At 35.4% G+C, this 19,508-nt stretch overlaps 1 protein-coding gene and 3 long non-coding RNA genes across 4 annotated transcripts in view; 2 read left to right on the top strand and 2 right to left on the bottom strand.

Annotated features, from left to right (window-relative positions):
* Nucleotides 1–3,452: 3,452 nt before the first annotated feature.
* LOC141375251 (uncharacterized) lies at nt 3,453–4,442 on the bottom strand. Its single transcript, XR_012382969.1, has 3 exons — nt 4,325–4,442; nt 4,115–4,218; nt 3,453–3,542 (listed from the first exon to the last, which is right to left on the bottom strand). It is a non-coding gene; the product is annotated as an uncharacterized lncRNA (long non-coding RNA).
* A 254-nt stretch (nt 4,443–4,696) lies between these two features.
* LOC141375255 (uncharacterized) lies at nt 4,697–5,757 on the bottom strand. Its single transcript, XR_012382983.1, has 4 exons — nt 5,679–5,757; nt 5,355–5,400; nt 5,037–5,064; nt 4,697–4,825 (listed from the first exon to the last, which is right to left on the bottom strand). It is a non-coding gene; the product is annotated as an uncharacterized lncRNA (long non-coding RNA).
* A 2,129-nt stretch (nt 5,758–7,886) lies between these two features.
* Nucleotides 7,887–9,599, top strand: LOC141375252 (uncharacterized). The gene is made up of 3 exons (XR_012382980.1): nt 7,887–8,000; nt 8,125–8,195; nt 9,469–9,599. It is a non-coding gene; the product is annotated as an uncharacterized lncRNA (long non-coding RNA).
* A 4,255-nt stretch (nt 9,600–13,854) lies between these two features.
* LOC137490250 (uncharacterized) overlaps nt 13,855–19,508 on the top strand; it is a 31,391-nt gene continuing 25,737 nt past the window's right edge. The window contains exons 1-2 of the mRNA XM_073907883.1: nt 13,855–14,088; nt 18,858–18,893. Of these exons, the coding sequence (XP_073763984.1) occupies nt 14,061–14,088; nt 18,858–18,893 (64 nt within the window). The 5' untranslated portion in view covers nt 13,855–14,060. The remainder of the gene's footprint in view (nt 14,089–18,857; nt 18,894–19,508) is intronic.

Genomic DNA, 19,508 nt, shown 5'->3' with positions numbered 1-19,508 from the left:
CATTCAACAGCATCGAGATCAGTACATCTCCAGGATCAGTCTTAAGACTATGTAAATTCTGACAGTGTTGTGTAAACACACAGTAAGGGATTCTTCTGCAGGTGCAACGCTGAAGGGGGCCAAATGCAAAGGCTTCATTAACATACATTTCACACAACACCATGTTCTGGTATAAAACATATGCAAAGTATTTAGCACCGACTGACCTGCTGGCACTGGGAGGAAAACAAGTGGAAGTTGTTTGCCATGATTGCCAGAGGAAATCAGGCTCCTGGGAAATGAAAGGAGAGTAAATGATGACAGACTTTTCAGTTTTCATCTTACATCGGCAGAGATCATTCCCATTTCTGTTTACAATTCAATTCAATTCAGCTTTATTTGTATAGCGCTTTTACAATGTAGATTGTGTCAAAGCAGCTTCACATAAATGGTCATAGTAACTGGATCAGGGTAGTTCAGTTTTAGTGTTTAAGTTCAGTTCAGTTTAGCTCAGTTCAGTGTGGTTTGAAATCATTACCCTGCTGAAAAATCCAGCTTAAACCAGCCTAGGCTGGTTGGCTGGTTTTAGCTGGTTGACCAGCCTGGTTTTAGAGGAGTTTTGGCCAGTTCCAGGCTGGTTTCCACCTATTTCCAGCCTGGTCTTAGCTGGTCAGACTGGAAAATGACCAGCCAAATCCAGCTAAAACCAGCTCGACCAGCCTGGTTTAAGCTGGATATAGCTGGTTTTGGCTGGACTCCCAGTTTGGCTAAGCTGGTCAAGCTGGTTTTAGCTGGTCATCTCCCAGCCTGACCAGCTAAGAGCAGGCTGGAAATGGCTGGAAACCAGCCTGGAAGTGGCCAAAACCTCTCTAAAACCAGCCAACCAGCCTAGGCTGGTTTAAGCTGGATTTTTCAGCAGGGTACTGAGAGTTCAAACCCTGAAGAGCAAATTCATCAATGCGTAGCTTTTCAGATCCTGAACCATGCGAGGCAGTGGCGACAGCGGAGAGAGAAAAAAAACTTCACCGATAGGAGAGTGAAGAAAAAAAACCTTGAGAGAACCAGACTCAGTTCGGCACGACTATTTTAATTTCTCCGCCGGCCAAAAGTCTTGTGCAGAGCTGCAGTCTCAGCAGTGGAGGCTGGAAGCTGGCGTCAGCGAAGACTCGTCTGTCCCTGGAGCGTCACTGGAATCAGTCTCGTGCTCTCCATTCCCCCATGACCAACAGCGCAGCAGCAGCTCAGGATACAACACTGAGGTTACCATACCACTGGGTCATATTAAAAAGCCTCTATTTCCCGTTTACACTGAGTGGTACGGTTCGGTTCGGTTTGCTTTTATGGCCGTTTTCACTGTCAAAAGGCGTATTGAATTGAATCATACCATACCACTTTTTCGATACCCTTTCGAAAAGGTACCAAACACAAGAAAGAGTAGCGAAAGGCGGAGCTAGATGTGCAGCTGAACGCAATTGGTGAAATATCTAAATGTCTTCCGCTCTTTCTCTGAGTAATATTGTTATTACACATTTCAATCATTTTCTCACGTATTTGTTGACAAACTGGTGATCCTCGGCCCATCTTTGCTCCTGAAGGACTAGACCAGGTGTGCTCAAACCTGCTCCTGGAGATCTACCTTCCTGCAGATTTCAGTTGCAACTCTGACCAAACACACCTGCCTGTAATAATCAAGTGCTGTTTGGGTTCTAATTGATTGGTTCAGGTGTGTTTGATGAGGGTTGGAGCTAAGCTCTGTAGGAAGGTAGATCTCCAGGAACAGAGTTGAGCACACCTGGACTAAACCTTTATGGCCCGTTTCCACTGAGTGGTACGGTATGGTATGGTATGGTACACTTTTATGTTTCCACTATCAAAAAGCATGCCAAACCAAACCGTACTATACCACTTTTTCAGCACCCTTTCGAAAGGGATCAAAAAACGAGAAAGAGTACCAAAAGGTGGAGCTACATGCACAGCTAAACGCTGATTGGTTACAGAGATACGTCACAAACTCGTGGAGCTAGACAGAATGTAAACAAAGGAAGCGCCTTCTAATACACAGCCAAGAGATTACATATACTACATGCATATAATAACGAGTCATGGATGACCCGAGCTTAAACAAACCTGGTTGTCGTCTTGATGAACAGACACAAAGCCTGCCGTGTCCTGTTGTCGCTTTAAGAGCCTGTCTAAAAGTGCAAGCGGTATTCGCTTTCTTCCGGGAGCTTGCGATCACGTCTATATTTAATATAACGAACTTCTTGTACTGTTGATAATAACGTGTGTGTGATTATTGAAGTGTCTCCGTCATCTGCTCCATTCAGAAAGAAAAGGACAAACATGAGAGTGAAGCACAGAAAAAAAGGAGAAACCCGGCAAAACACAGGAGCAAAACTGTTTTAGCAACCTGAATCATGAACAAACTGCCATGATTATCTTCGCCTTTTAGATTATTATGAACTGGGAATGACAGAATGACTCTCTAACAGAGCTGACATGTGCTGCTGAAGATTACAGACACAGATGAGAGGTTTGCGCTGACTCTGGGCTGTATTGTGTGTGTTTTTGAATTCAAATAAGTACTAAATGTCTGCTGTGTGTAGTTTTTCTGTAATTAATAATACACTGTAAAAAATTTGACCTTAAATTCACAGTAAATTACTGGCTAATAATTGCATTACTTTCACAGTAAATTACTGTATGTAAATTCACAGTAAATTATTGTGAGGTAGTTCACAGTAATTTACTGTGGTTTTGTCACATTAAATTATTGTGAAATTACAACCATATATTGTAACTTTACAGTAGATAATAAAGTCTGTTACTGTGATTTCACAGTATTATCTTGTAGAATTAACTATATTTTGCTGTGAATTTGCAATATGATTACTGTGATTTAGCAGTAGGTTGCAGTTTAAATACCTGATTTAACTGTAAAGTTACAGTTATATCCCGGATTACTGTAATTTAACAGTTTGGTGCTGTAAAATTTCAAAGCAAATTTAGGTCACACAAAAATGAAAGTTCTATCTTGATTTACTCACCCTCAGGTTGTTCCAGCTCTGTTAAAAATGATTTTTTTGTTAAACACAGGAATAAAAATATCAAATATTCCCCTTTGTGTCTAAACAACCTGAAAATGCGTAAATGATGACAGAATCTTCATTTTTGGGTGATCTGAGAAGACTCTAAAATCAAAATAAAAACAAACACACATACATTTTACAGATTTATTTAACAGCTTAATGACATCTGTGTAAGCATTTCAGAAAACTTTCAAAAGGTGAAGGTGGAGCCTCAAAAAATCCTAAGAACATAATAACAAAAAAATCTGACATCATATGTAGCATACATATAAAAAGCAGTGCTTCAGAGTGCGCGCTCTCTCTTTCTCATATATATATATATATATATATATATATATATATATATATATATATATATATATATATATCATGAATCATTTTCCTGATAATTTTACACACTTGCTGGTTGATGTGTCTTCTCTGCTTCTTTGACTTCGTCTGTCTCCCATCTCCAAACTGGTGCCCAAAAAGCACCTATAAGCAAAAGGGCAGACAGTTAGCTTCATACAACACTACTGGGACACTACTGCTGCACTACAGAGCAAAATTACAATTAGCTCAGTTTGAACATTCTGACAATACTGTAGCTCAGTCAAACTGCAATCATTTAAACAAAAACATCTGAAAAACATTTCCATCACAAACACACATTCAAGAACAGTCTAACAACAAATAGTGGTTTTAATGACCTAGGCAGAGCATTTTAATACAGTTGATCTGATTTACACCTTCTGTTTACAGACTATAATCTAATGCTGGGTTCACACTTATTGCAAATTGAACACGTACATTATAGCACTTGTTCTTGAATACTAGCAGGATGTTTCTTGCATCAAGCTAATTTTTCATGATTTGAATATTAGGAAAATTTTGCAAAAAACTTGATTGAAGTGATACAGCACTTGTGTTGTATTCATTTCAATCAAGTTTTTTGCAAATATTCCAAATATTTTTCAACGTTTTTTGAGTTTCACTTAATTTGTGCTGCCCAGTAAAAATTTCCCACTATTTATGCATTTGCAATGACTTGTATGTAATCCACTCACCTGAATAGGTAACTTCACATATGGTATAAGAGCCCCATCCTTTTAAAGACAGCTTCCCCTCTGGTCTCCAGCACAGACAAACAAATTGTGTCTGCAACACGGCCCTTTATAACAAGGGGACAAGGGGAGTCATGACTTGTGCTCCTATACATTCCTTGTTTAACCCCCCGAAAACAAGCCCTCAGTTACAATATTTATTGTAGACATTACCTTAAATTCCAGAGTGCAAAAGGCATCTTCAGCATACTTCAGTTTCAGACCAGATCCAAAGTCAGTCGTTAAATCCAGGTGAGGTCCAATGACCACTCGACCCTCCAAGGAATAAGACTGTTTGTTTGACATTGCACTGCTGGGGAAAGAAAGACTAAATTAGAGGTGTTTGTGAATAATTACATTTGTTTGTAGAAACAAAGTTGACATTCCATGCTCTGCCTATTAAAAACCAAGCAAACAAACAGACATGCCCAGTAAAATTGCTAATAAAAATAAAAACTATAGTTTAAAAAAATCTTTGTCTAATATTTACTACGACTGGAAGTACTGGTGGAACTTCTGGAAGAAGAAAAAGAGTTTGTACAAGAAACTGCTCACAACAAATTTGTGAAAAACCTGACATTTAAAAATCTAATAAAAACGAGGAAGGTTCAACATTACCTTTAATAATCAAGAGAGGGGTGATTGGCATCAGTGTTTCAACATCAGTGGCTGTGGCTGCAAAAAAATATGAATATAATAAGAGTAGAATAAGACTCAACCTAACACGCACGCGCGCGCACGCACACACACACACACACACACTCTATATATATATATATATATATATATATATATATATATATATATATATATATATATATATATATAGGTTTAGATTGTGATAATGAATTTAGGTTATATTTGTGTGATCAGAATTTACACTCACCTCACACTTCAGCTATTATCAGGTACACCTGAACACCAAAAAATAAAATCTACAGTTAGTGACACTATACAATTAGTTCTCATTAGTAAATGTTAGCAATGCATTAACACCAGTAAGAAATATACAATATGTACTGTGTTAGTTTAAAATAATACAACTGAATTGTATTAGAAGCCTCATTTAATAAAACAGTTAAGACTTGTTTCATAATGAGTTTAGTTTATTTAACTAACTTAACGTTAACGTAACAGTGAACAAAATTAACGTACATGATGGTGACTAACCGTAACGTTAACTTAAGTGAAAGCCAGAGCTTACCTTAACGTTATAACGTTAGTCATTTCACCTTTACTTCAGTCTTGTACTGAAACAGAAAATGCAGTTAACAAGAAGAAAGAAGAAAGAAGAAAATTCTCTTTCTTTTTTCAGGAACTAACGTTAACGTTATGCTATGTTACCTCAGAAAACACTACAATCACCATCTGGCGTCGTTAATTTCTTGTTTAAAAAAAGGCGCGCTTAAACCCTGTATGTGCGAGTACAACCAAAGTACTCGGTAAATTCCAGTTAAATGACATGCACTATACAGAAATACACATACAACAATCATTTAACGGACAAAAGTCACATTTTAACACTTACCGAGGATGAATTCGTTGGGTGAAGAGACGACGCAGGCGTTGTCTGTGGTGATGGCGCTTGTTTGCGGTCGAGTCGAGTCAGTTCTGTTCAATGAATCGGCTCCTTTAAGTGAACAGTAAAGAGTCGAATTCGCCTGAAACCGATTCCATTTTGCATAATATTGTAAGACGCAGACATATAATTCATTAATATTTCATCATATTGCTTGGTTCGTGTACTGCTTGTACACAAATTGCATGTTGATGACTATGAGCTTATGAACACGTCTGATAAAATATCTGAATCTGATTCAATGTCACACGAGTCCTGAACCGACCCAGATAGCAGGCAGTAATCGGCCCGAGCTCGGCTGCCCTCCGGCGCCTCCGGCTCCGACTCGGCATCGGCGAGTGTTATCCGGGCCGAGTGCGGCCCGCAGCTCGCTCGCGCACATGCGGCTGTGATGCGGCTGTAAAGCACTGGCCCGATTCCGGTCAACCATATCCGGTCCGAGTCTGTCTGTAGAGTCCTGGCCGCTTCTGGCAAGGACTCGGCTGATGGCAACCGATTAAGTTCTTATTTTATCTAGTAATCTGTTAGCTCCACGTTTAATGATAATTTGAGAAAATATTCATGGTACGATAGCAAAAAAAAAAAAAAAAGAATATTTAGTGTGGATGGTCTCAATGTTTAGACGCAAACAAAACAATATTATTTATAAATAGATTATACATGTCATCTAGAGAAAAACTATGTAAAATTCGCTTATTTTTGAGATAGCACGCTCCTGTGCTGACTGTTTTTTTTTTTTTTTAAAGCAGAAGTTGGTTTCATAATAAACACATGCGTGACTAAACTCATGATCCAAACTCCAATCCAGACGGTGGCGGTAATGCTCCAACAAGCTGGTTGTCAACCACCATGGCACGAAGATCACAAGAAGAAAAAGTTTGATTTTTCAAAGATTCCATGTGGATTCCGGTCAGAAAGGTAAGCTTTTTACTGCTTGTGTACTGTATAATTAGCGAATTTAGAGCTTAAAACATTTCCACGGTGTTTGGTTGTAACAGCGTTTAGTAATTTAAAACAGTTTGATACGAAATGTAACTTGCTTTAAGAAACACGACTGGAGCTAATGTATGCTAACGCTAACAGTTACAAACACGTCTGAAAGTTCCTTTTCCTTTTACACAATGTTAGATTGTAACGTGTGTAGTAACTGAAAACTATTTTAATTATTTTAAAGAAACATGAAACGAATTTGTGTGTATGCTAACTTTGCGTTAAAGAAAGTTTCTGTAGACGAATCCATTAACGCTAACATGGCATAACGTGTTTTTTTCCTGATTTAACATTATAAAGTACCGTGGATGTTGAAAAAATCATTGTACAGGCGTATACTTATCCAACAGTATTAATTCTGTGATTATGTGTAATTAAAAACTAATTAATTAATAAAATATTATTGTTTATCTTGTTTATGCAGTTAGTCACGAAAAATGATTGAAACTCGACTGTTTACTATTCTCTTTAAATTATCCAAGAGAAATATATTACTATGCACTTTAATTCATATGTGTTAGCCTATGTGAATCAATTATATCTTTTGTTCAAGCTGTAACGTTAATGGTCAGTTAATGTAAAACTGAACGTCTTAAAGCAGATTTTGATGTTTTTTTTATGTTATTGACAGTGATAAATTCTGATTTAAATGAATGGGTAACAATATTTGTTGGTTAAGTCTTATTGTTCTTGTTTAACAAAGGTTAGTGAGATCATTTTGCAGCACATCACGACCAAAGAAGTCAATGGCACACTCTTTTGAACGTGAATAGGCATGTTATAGTTGTGTGCTAAAAGTCCATTATAAGCTGTAAACTGCTGATATATTTTCAACATAGATTGAGCTTTTCAGACGTTACATTACTAATTGCTTCACAAACAGCTGAAATGGTCTATTGTTATTGGCTATCATCATCAAACATTTTTCACAATGGTAGGTTAATCTTCATGGGTACAGAATAATGCATGTGCTTGACCATCTTACAAATCTATGTCTCAGATTCATAAGGCTGTCACTCTGCATGAATCTCCAAATAAATCTTGTGCAACCTTCTGTGTACTGATTATTTACACTATAGGTATTATATGCATTAATTAACTTTGATAGTATTTTAGGATTTGAACTTTTCTTTACGGGAGGTTAACAACAATGTGATGTTTCATTATAGATGCATATGAGGAAGCTCGACTCAAACATCCAACATCCAACCCAACTGTGATTTCTGACTGGTAGACAGATGAGGATGATGATCGCCTGTCATACATCTAAAGACAGAACAGGTTTGTTTGCAATTATTTTAAACACATACTGTCAACATTATGTCATTGATCTATTACAACCTGTGAGTTTTGACCTGGCACTATACTAAAGTGATGTTTTGTTTTGTAAATGTATCTGATTAAGGGACAGTATAGACACATCTATACCATGATGAAGAAAAATTACTTGGAACAAAGAGGCTGGATAAAAGGCAGGTATGAAGATTTCAGAAATCAATGCAGCACCACAAGTACCATCACCATCAATGACTATGGCAGAAATCTTAAGACCACCATCAAGATGCACAGATACTGTACATTCCAGTACACCAGGCGTGTCCAAACTACGGCCCGCGGTGAGGCTTTTTATAAATATCAATAGAATCTGGCCCGCTATACAAAAATGAACGTAATTCAATAAATAACCACCGGGTGTCGCTATTACATGCATTCAATTAAGCAGCAGTTCTTGTTATGATCTATAAATCTATCTATCTATCTATCTATCTGTCTGTCTGTCTGTCTGTCTGTCTATCTATCTACACACAGTTGAAGTCTGAATTATTAGCCCCTCATTGATTTATTTTTCTTTTTTAAATATTTCCCAAATGATGTTTAACAGAGCAAGAACATTTTTACAGTATGTCTGATAATATTTTTTCTTTTGGAGAAAGACTTATGTTTTATTTCGGCTAGAATAAAAAGCGGTTTAAATTTTTTTATGAACCATTTTAAGGTCAAAATTATTAGCCCCTTAAGTCTTCAGAACAAACCATTGTTATAAAATAACTTGCCTAATTACCTTAACTTGACTAGTTAACTTGATTAACCTAGTTAAGCCTTTAAATGTCACTTTAAGCTGTATAGAAGTGTCTTAAAAATATCTAGTCAAATATTATTTACTGTCATCATGGCAAAGATAAAATAAATCAGTTATTAGAAATGAGTTACTAAAACTAATATGTTTAGAAATGTGTGGAAAAAATGTTTAACTCTCCGTTAAACAGAAATTGGGGAAAAAATAAACGGTGGCTAATAATTTAGGGGGGCTAACAATTCTGACTTCAACTGTATTTATATATATATATATATATATATATATATATATATATATATATATATATATATATATATTTATATATACACACACACGTGTCTGTGTGATGTATGTAAAATTTGGCCCGCGACAACGTTTGTTTTTTTGCATCTGGCCCTCGGCCCAAAAAGTTTGGACACTTCTGCAGTACACCTATGAACATTTACAGTCTTTGTTCTAGTGCAGTTTGAGATCAAGACAGAACTTATTGCATTTCGTGATGTCTTTGTAAGAATTGAAGACATCACTAAATTTGTTAAGGTTTAATGCAGCTAGAAAGTAAAGATCAACTAGAGAATATCAGCAGTGTCTAACCCACTGTTGTATTTACAGAAGTTGTATGAGAATAAGCTACAGGTTGATTTATACTAATCTGTTATTTTTCTTTTTTAGCACGACTGACTGAAGTTTTAAAATCATGCAACGTCATAAAGCAGCAGCTGGGCCTGATTCTCACAAAACCAAAACAGACGTGATGAAATTCCAGATGTAAACACATTTGACCTTCCTTTGGCCAATTTGATTTGGAAAAGCTTGAAAATCAACTAAAGGAGCAGCCTAAACAAATGAAGAAACTGGTAAGTTCAAGCTCTTGCTAATTTCAAAGTGTTTTAAGTTTATTTGTTTTTTTTTTTGATTGTTTTTTTTGCTTCGTAGGTAGCCTACTTTTTTCCTAATTTTTTCTTTTTTTTTTACATTAGTACTTGTTCACTACTAATTATCTGTTTATCTTTTAATCACAGATGGAGTGAGGACAAATGTCCATACCACGCCACTGATAAAGAAGTGGAAAAATGCATTACAAGGTAGCTACAACTTGCCCCTGACAGGGATGGAGGAAGAAAGAAGAGAAAGCTAATGTGTCAAATGTCTACATCACTATTTTGTTTTATTTTTTAAACAACATTTTAAGTGTATTAGGATGTTCCCTGATACTTGAACAATTTGTTTCTTTCATTTGCATTTATATATATATATATATATATATATATATATATATATATATATATATATATATATGTATATGTATGTGTATATATATATATATATATATATATATATATATATATATATATATATATATATATATATATATATATATATATATATATATATGTGTGTGTGTGTGTGTATATATGTATGGTATGTATGTATGTATGTATGTGTGTGCGCCAAATTCTGAAGAAACATCTTGATACATTTTTAATAAACGTAATACAAATACAATTGTAAATATAAAATTGCACAAGACGTGTTGAAAGAAAATTGCTGTTTGTGCAATTGATTTTGTTCAAGTTTATTTAAAAATAAGTTTGACTTTATACTTCTGCAATTATATATATATATATATTTGTTTGTTTATTATTATTTTAATGTTTTATTAAAAAATGTTTCAAGATGTTTCTTCAGAATTCTGCAGTACTTTTTACAAGTTTGACTTGTATATTTTACGGATTGTCATTGGTATTTTTAAGATGTTTCTTGCTATATCTTAAATTGGTTTCTATATTTAGGTTTATATAAAATTTAGCTGTTTGTACAAATTTTTAATTCAAGTCTATTGGGAAAACAGGGTTGTTTTAAAAACATCTGTGTTTGTGTGTAATTTTTAGATTTTTTGTTTAAATCTTTCTGTGTGTCTTTATTGTGTTGTTTTATTGTTGTTTTTATATTGATATTCTTGTCCACTACAAAATTATGTATAAAATTTTAGTACTATTTTTTTCTTGCAATCAATAAACGTTTAACATTTATTTATTTTGTCATTTGTCTGATTATTTTCGTTACAGAATATGTATGCAGTTTGCACTTTATTCAAAGGTTAAACGCAGTGCTTACACTTTGTGTTTACATTATAGTCTGTGTTTGCTGTTATATAAATTCAAATGGTTGTAATACCATATATCAAGTACCAATGTAATACCAAAAGGTTTTATAAGGTGTATAAATACGGAGTCGCGCCAGCTCCGGGCCGCAGCGCACATTACCCTCGCGCCGATTTCGGCGCGGATGCGCAGCGTCGGCTCGCTTACGGCCGCCGCATCTGGCCCGCTTGATTCGGGCCGGAATCGGGCAGTGAGTCCACAGGCATCCGGCCCGAGTCCGGCAGCCGAAGTTGGGCCGAGGGGTAAGTCTTCGGCAGGCGACAATCTAGCCGGAACTGGCCCGAGTGTATTTTGCTATCTGGGGAAGCAGTGCAAAAGTGATATATTCATTGAAATATAAAGTTAATTTTTTTCTTCGCCATTCAAAATATTACATATCTCTGACTTTAACAATCAGAATAAAGTTCGTTTGGAGTGTATTAAGAATTATTATTTTTTCCTCCCAGGATTCATTTCGCACCAAGCTGCATCAAGCTGTAATGGTGGATGAGAAGGCACATAATATTATAAATATTGCTTTTAATATGTAATGAAATAAAGTTTTAACACTTTTTCATGCAAGAATGTAGTTCTTCAAAACCAAAATCTGTAGATTGTTAGTAAAGATTGTGTGTAATTTTAAGTGTGTTTTGCCGGTAGCGGAGATCTATGACCTCCAGGCGGTAACGGCGCTCATTACTCATGTATCCGCCTAGAGGCGCCTGTCTTCAGGCTAGACATTGGGACAATTGCCCCGTCTTCGATGGCTCTATATGCGTCAGAAAATGAAGTTTTAACTGTTTTTCATGCTAGAATGTAGTTGTTTAAAACTCTAATCTGTGGTTTATATATATATATATATATATATATATATATATATATATATATATATATATATATATAATTCTGAGATTAGTGACCTCCAGGCAATGACAGGTGCCCAATACTCATGAAACCGTCTAAAGCAGACATTTACCCTGACATTGAAATAATTGTTGGCTGTTTAACAGTCTTTGGTTTCATTAATTAATTACTTTTTATTCCAGTTTATTATGTTTTGGCTAAGCACACAGATATGTTCATTAAATATTATTTCATATTCTATGTTAACTGTAAAAAAAATTAAATAATGGTGCAGTACAACCAAAAAGATGTTGGTAACCAAATCGTTTTGGGGGCTATAACATTCTGTTATTATCTGTTAAAAGTTAATTTGTATTAATTTCTACGTTGAATTAAAAAAAGGTTTGAATTTCTATAACTAACGTGCAAAATATATAGTCTTTTTCACAGTAATTTGCTGTAATCATGCTACCTGTCGTAATTTCACAATAAAATTATGAATACAACATATTACTGTGAATTTTTCAGTTAAATACTGTGAAGGGATACTAATGTAATTTACTGTGAAAAATTACAGTAACTTGTTGTGAAAACCTGGAAATTTTTTACAGTGTATATTGTAGAATGTAAGCGAGAATGACGTACACTGAAACTTTCTGTCATACTCCACGCCTCCAAAATTGGAAACGCAAGCCTGATAAAGTTGACCCATACTGACCCGAACCGTACCGTACCTTACCAGTCATTGGAAACGAGCCAGGCCAGGATTGGCTAATCGGGAGGACCGGGAGAATTCCCAGTGGGCCGGTCTGTTTTTTGGCCACGAGGGTCCCTAGCTCCAGAATCTGTTGCTCTCAGCAGTCACACTTTTTAAATTTATTTATTTATTTACTTGACCACAGTCTTCTTATTCATTATTTTACCGCAGCTCTGTTCTTTTCATATATAACCAGCCTGCAGGTTAATGATGATATAACTCAGATGAGTCCCTTCTCAATATATAACTGTTGTGGTACAGTGGTTAGCACGTTAGATTAAGACGCCTCAGACCTGGGTTTGATCTTCGTCTGAGTGTGTAATTTTTTTTATTTTTATTGTTACGACATACAATACTGTTAGGGTTGTTGAACATTTGAAGTTCTAAAGCAGCTGTTCTCTTAAAAAAGACGTGATAGTGTAATTAGAAACTGAGTTGGAAATGATCTTATTTTAATATAGTCAGTCGTGAACTGAGGTGGGCCGGTCTGAGGCTTGAAACTCCAGGGCTGAGAAGGAGTCCCACTCCGGCCCTGAAACGAGCCATTATTGGATGCTGCTTTTGTACCAAATCATAATTACAATCACCAGTTGACATCACCTGCTTCACATTACATCATTATTTCACCATCTTCCCTGCTGAAAAATCCAGCTTAAACCAGCCTAGGCTGGTTGGCTGGTTTTAGCTGGTCGACCAGGCTGGTTTTAGATGGGTTTTGGCCATTTCCAGGCTGGTTTCCAGCCATTTCCATCCTGGTCTTAGCTGGTCAGGCTGGAAAATGACCAGCTAAATCCAGCTTGACCAGCCTGGTTTAAGCTGGACATAGCAGGTTTTGGCTGGGCTCATACCCTGGCTAGGCTGGTCAAGCTGGTTTTAGCTGGTCATTTCCCAGCCTGACCAACTAAGACCAGACTGGAAATGGCTGGAAACCAGCCTGGAAATGGCCAAAACCCCTCTAAAACCAGCCTGGTCGACCAGCTAAAACTAGCCAACCAGCCTAGGCTGATTTAGGCTGGTTTTTTCAGTAGGGTTACCTGATTACTAGCCCTAAACTGCTCCTGTCACAACTTTTCCTGGAGTGTGTAGCAGGTCTGAATGACAGAAGAAGATGTATATTTACATGTGAAATAAAGTTGACCAGACAAAACACCTAATATTTTTTGCTCATGCTGTCTGCAATGAAATTGAAAGTCAATGTAAATTTAGGAAATCACTTTTTTTTTTATGTATTTTAATTGTGTTTTCCATGCTGTGCCAACTGTTTCTGATTTGGGGTTGTATTATATATTCCCATTACAATTTCATTAATTGTTTATGTACTGTAATCTGCAAAGCTTTGGCAATACTCATGCCAATAAACCTCTTTTGAATTGAGTTGAGTTGATTTGAATGAGATATAGAGGAGAATATTGGAGGTGAGAGGAGGAGACATGATGAATGATTAATCAAATCGTCTGCATACAACTGAAATCACTCCCACGTTTCATCCAGAGAGGACAGAAAGACGCCTTTAATCAACTATGAAGAGCTGCCTGTGGATCTTACTGGGTAAAGTACAGCATTCATACAGTAAATCTGCTGTTTACTTGACAATCTAGCAATAACTCATTACTAGTGTTTCTCTTTGCAGTGAAAGTAGTTCTGTTTATTTTATTAAGGGTGTTGAAAGTACTCAGTTTGGGTCTTTTAGTCTGTCTTATCAATATCAGCTTTACTGTCAATTTAGACATACACTATATATATTAGACTATATATATAATATTACACTAGATTTTCTTAAAGCCACTTCTATACAGCTTAAAGTGACATTTAAAGGCTTAACTAGGTTAATTAGAGTAACTAGGCAGGTTAGGGTAATTAGGCAAGTTATTGTATAACGATGGTTTGTTCGGTAGATTATCGAAAAATATAGCTTAGAGGGGCTAATAATATTGACATTAAAATGCTGTTTAAAAAAATTAAAACTTATTTTATTTTAGCTGAAATAAAACAAATAAGACTTTCTCCAGAAGAACAAAAATACAGACATACTTTGAACATTACCTGAATCTGTTCAACATCATTTAGGAAAAAACAAAATAAATAAAAAATTCAACGGGGGGGCTAATAATTAAACTGTATATATATATATATATATATATATATATAGGGATGCATATATGGTATATATGGTTAGGGATGTAACAATAAATTCAGCCCATGGTTTAATACATACGGTACCTCGGTTTTTTAGCAAAGTTTTCGGGTCGGTTCTCATGGCTTGACACGTGTGTTTTTTATTCTATAGGCAATAGGAACAGTAAGAGGTTAAGGAGAAAAAAATAAAATATATTTATTGCAATACTCATTTTGTTTTACTTAAAAGCCAAGAAAAGTACAGTAGTTGCTAGTGTACTGTATAAAAAAATAGCTCTAACATCTCACAGCTGCTGGTATCCCATGCACAAACTGGGGAACACTTAAAATCCTACACTTTGAAAATAAACACACATGTGAAGTTAAAAAAGATAAATTGGCCATTTCAAATCAACATATTTGTACTTCAGTAAACATAAATAAACCATCTTCACTATCTCGGTGCTGAAAAAATGCGAGACTGTAGTCTGTAAGGTGGATCGAGTGCTTTAATAAGATGATAAAAGTCTGCATCTACAATCACTGAAAACGGCTGCAAATCTTCAGCAATAATCACCCGCACTGCCTTTGTTATTTAATGTGTCTCTCTGAACCAGTTGGGTTTGTTTGCTGGAAAGTTTCAGCGAGGGATTGTTGCTATTTGGACGACTTTATTACCTTCTCAGACAGTGATATTGCTGGGTGATGCGCTGCAGATGTGCAGTCATGGTTATGCGTGTAAATCAATGCTTACACACAGTTATTTTTTTGTTCACCATTTTTTCTTTTATTGGCATTATACTTACCGGCAAAACCGAAATGTCCTCACACCGCAGATTTGAAAGACACCGGCGCTTTCTTATACTGTTGCCTCACTTCGCCAGCGCTTCCTTGTACTGTTGCCTCAGCCTCACATCACCGCCGCTTGCCATGTTAAAGTGTGGAATGATGGTCAAGCTCCCCCTAATTTTAGAGCATGGTGATTGGATATTTAATTGCGGGGAGGAGTTTCCTCATCTCAGCTCATGGATTTAGAGACACACACAGTCAATTCGTGGAGATATTAAACGCACATAAATTATTTAAACAGAAAAAACAGAGAAAACCGCAATTCACAATAATATATATATATATATATATATATATATATATATATATATATATATATATATATATACATACATACATACATGCATACATATATATATATATATATATATATATATATATATATATATATATATATACATACATACATACATACATACAYATATATATATATATATATATATATATATATATATATATATATATATATATATATATATATATATATATATATATATAAATGAACAGCATTTTGTGTGTTTTGAGTTTATTTGCGGTAGTGCATTGCATTATGGGATGTTGATCTCTGCTCTGTCCACTTCTGATGTTGAAAACTCAACTCTACAGTTTAGCAAAGTGACTTTTATTAACATTTTAGGGGTTTGAAATATTATCTGAAGAAAATACGTCTGTGAAATAATAGAAAATGTGCTGACAGTTTAGTACAGGGATTTGTAGTGTAGTACACAACACCAACCAAGACAATATGTTTACATTTACATTTACATTTAGTCATTTAACAGACGCTTTTATCCAAAGCGACTTACAAATGAGGACAAGGAAGCAACTTACACAACTAAGTAAAGTCTAAGAAGTATTAGTACATTTTGGGGGGGGGGGGGTAAGTTAGTGTGATATCCAGAGAGGCAATTGCAGATTAGGAAGTGAAATGGAGCCTAAATAGTTGAGTTTTTAGTGGTTTCTTGAAAATAGCAGTGTTCCACTTGTGTTCCACTTGTTGGAGGAAGGATCAATGACCCAAATTGCTATTCAAAAGACAATTTAGTAAAATATTGTTTAGTAAACTTATGTAAACTATTAAAAAAATAACCTTAATAATGTAAATTTTTAAACTTTTCAGTGTTAAAGTTGTTGGACCCTGCTGAAAAATCCAGCGTAGACCAGCCTAGGCTGGATTAAGCTGTTTTTTTCAGTTGGGGAGGAAGGTTCAATGAACCATATTGCCATTCAAAAGCCAATTTAGCAGATTAAAAGCAGTTTTTTTCTGAGTATGTAAACCAGTGGTCACCAAACTTGTTCCTGGAGGTTGTGTCCTGCAGATTTTAGCTCCAACCCTAATCAAACACACCTGAACAAGCTAATCAAGCTCGTACTTGGTATACTTGAAACATCCAGGCAGGTGTGTTGACGCAAGTTGGAGCTGAACCCTGCAGGGACACCGGCCCTCCAGGACCAGGATTGGTGACCCCTGATGTAAACTATTAAATAAATAACCTTAATAATGTCAACAAAAACGCATAAAAGGTGAAGAGTAGTGGAAGACATACTGGGAAAGTCAATTTACGGTTATTAATTGTACACAGTTAAAGTCAGAATTATTAGCCCCCCTTAGTTTATTAGCCCCCTCGGTTTTAATTTTTTAATAAACCATTTTAAGGTCAAATTATTAGCCCCTTTAAGCTTTATATTTTTCGATAGTCCACAGCAGGGATTCCCAAACTTTTTTATTCCGGGAACCACCTAGGCAAGTAATTCAATTCTCAAGACCCACCAAAATATTTTAATATGGAAAAATGGGTAAAAAAAAATATATATACATATATATATATATATATATATATATATATATATATATATATATATATATATATATATATATATATATATATGTGGTGTGCAGCTTTTTGGATTTTGCGATTTGATATGCACAAAATGAGTCTCAAACTGCTTTTTGTGGGATGCTGGCTGTTACTGATCATTTTTTTGTTGAAAAAGATACTCTTCTTTTTTTTAGAAGAGAATATGATCAACCTTTGATCAAGCCCCTTGATTATGATCAAACTCCGTCACATCGCAGTAAATTCCTCTGCTAGTGTGTAGTCATAAGAAACTAAAAAGCTTTTTGATCGACTACTACAAGCTGGGAAAACGTCAGATAAATATGCCAATGCAATTAACATTATTGCTGAATAGATCTAATATCTACACATTTGCTTGAGGAAGGACTGATGAAGGTAGTTACATTACTATTACTATTTTCCATAACACCTATGCCCTTCTATAACAACCAACAGATAGCACTATAGCTATTTATTGATTAGCAATCTGTCAACATTGGGATGTAAAAAAAGCCTTAAATGATAGAATACATAGCAAACATTAGAAAATATTGACAATACAATAAAAGGTTTAGCCTATTAAAATCAATGGCCTATCCAGAAATTAAATAAAGCTATAAAATCTACTTCACTTTTGATTGTATTTGCATATTGATTAAAGTTACTATAGTTTAGAGAAGAGCAGCTAGTGAATCTCTCATTGTGTTTTGTTTGATAACAGAGGTGTTAATGTAAGAATGCACAGATCTATAATGAAGCATTCTGTAACTGTCTGTGCTCATTAAAGAGAAAATTAGTAGTGTTTAAAATAAAACATGCAGGACGGAGCAAAAAAAAAAAAAAACGAAAAAAATAAACACTTTTTCAATGGTCACTTACTGAGAGCTCCGTTCTGTGCGAGCTCTCCTGGCTAAACGCAGATTGCGAGGGCTTGTCGAGCGAAAAAAGAAAAAGAAAAAAATCAGCTGTGAAACATAACCAGCTCTGTTTTTTTGTAGGAAACACACTTTAGATATTTTACAGTGCCAACAACAGAAAACCCTTACAATAGATACTTACATTTTCTTCACAACACAAATCGAAAGTGTAAAGGCGTATTTGAGTATGTAAACAATTATAAGACCCATGTGTTTGTGTTTGAAAATCAACAAAGACTCGAGGCGATTTTACAGCAATGGATCTTCATTTTAACATTTGCTTATTCTAATTAGTTAAAGGCTGGACACGATGAGGAAAGACACTATTACAGATAGTTTACCTCGACACAAAGCGATTTAAACCAAGACTTCGTTGGAGAAAGTCAATCCAATCTGACTGATATTTCAAGCTTCAGTTCATGATGTTGAGTGTTCCAGTGTAAAATCATGATTATTGTGTGCACTAACTCAGAAGTAGCTTTAATATTGTGTTTGGGAGACCAACCGATGTTTGGAAGTGATACACAAAACAGTGTTATTCAAATGAAATGACATTCAAATGTGCCTGAAATTAATTTGAATCTTCTTTTTAACGCAGGGGTTTTGTCAATTCAACAACTGGCAAATGCAGGAGGTAAAACATCTTTTTGTTTACATCTTTGTCTGTCTTTTTCATTGATTTGTTAAATTTTACAGCTCTATAATGATGATAATAACATAGCAAATATACAGTTTAAAAGGCGAACTTATTATAGCCCTTATATGACTTTCATTTTAATTATTTAATAAAGTTTTCAAATATGTACCACAGTGATGTTGGACAGTTTTGACTGTAGTTTCTATAGTATTTTTTTTTCTTTAATTATTTTAGTTTCGCTGGAATAAAAGCAGTTATTACATTCTTATAAACAATGTTCATTCATTCATTTTCTTGTCGGCTTAGTCCCTTTATTAAACCAGGGTCGCCACAGGGGAATGACCCGCCAACTTATCCAGCACGTTTTTACACAGCGGATGCCCTTCCAGCCGCATCCCATCTCTGGGAAACATCCACATCCACACACACAGACACTCATACACTATGGACAATTTAGCCTACTCAGTTCACCTGTACCGCATGTCTTTTGGACTGTGGGGGAAATCGGAACACCCGGAGGAAACCCACGCGAATGCAGGGAGAACATGCAAACTCCACATTGAAATGACAACTCAGCCGAGGCTTGACCCAGCGACCTTCTTGGTGTGAAGC

This window comes from Danio rerio, chromosome 7 (genome assembly GCF_049306965.1).
Source record: "Danio rerio strain Tuebingen ecotype United States chromosome 7, GRCz12tu, whole genome shotgun sequence".
In the NCBI taxonomy this organism is placed as follows: Eukaryota; Metazoa; Chordata; class Actinopteri; order Cypriniformes; family Danionidae; genus Danio; species Danio rerio.
The sequence above is the reverse complement of the archived record's forward strand: the minus strand, read 5'-3'. Positions and strand labels throughout refer to the sequence as shown.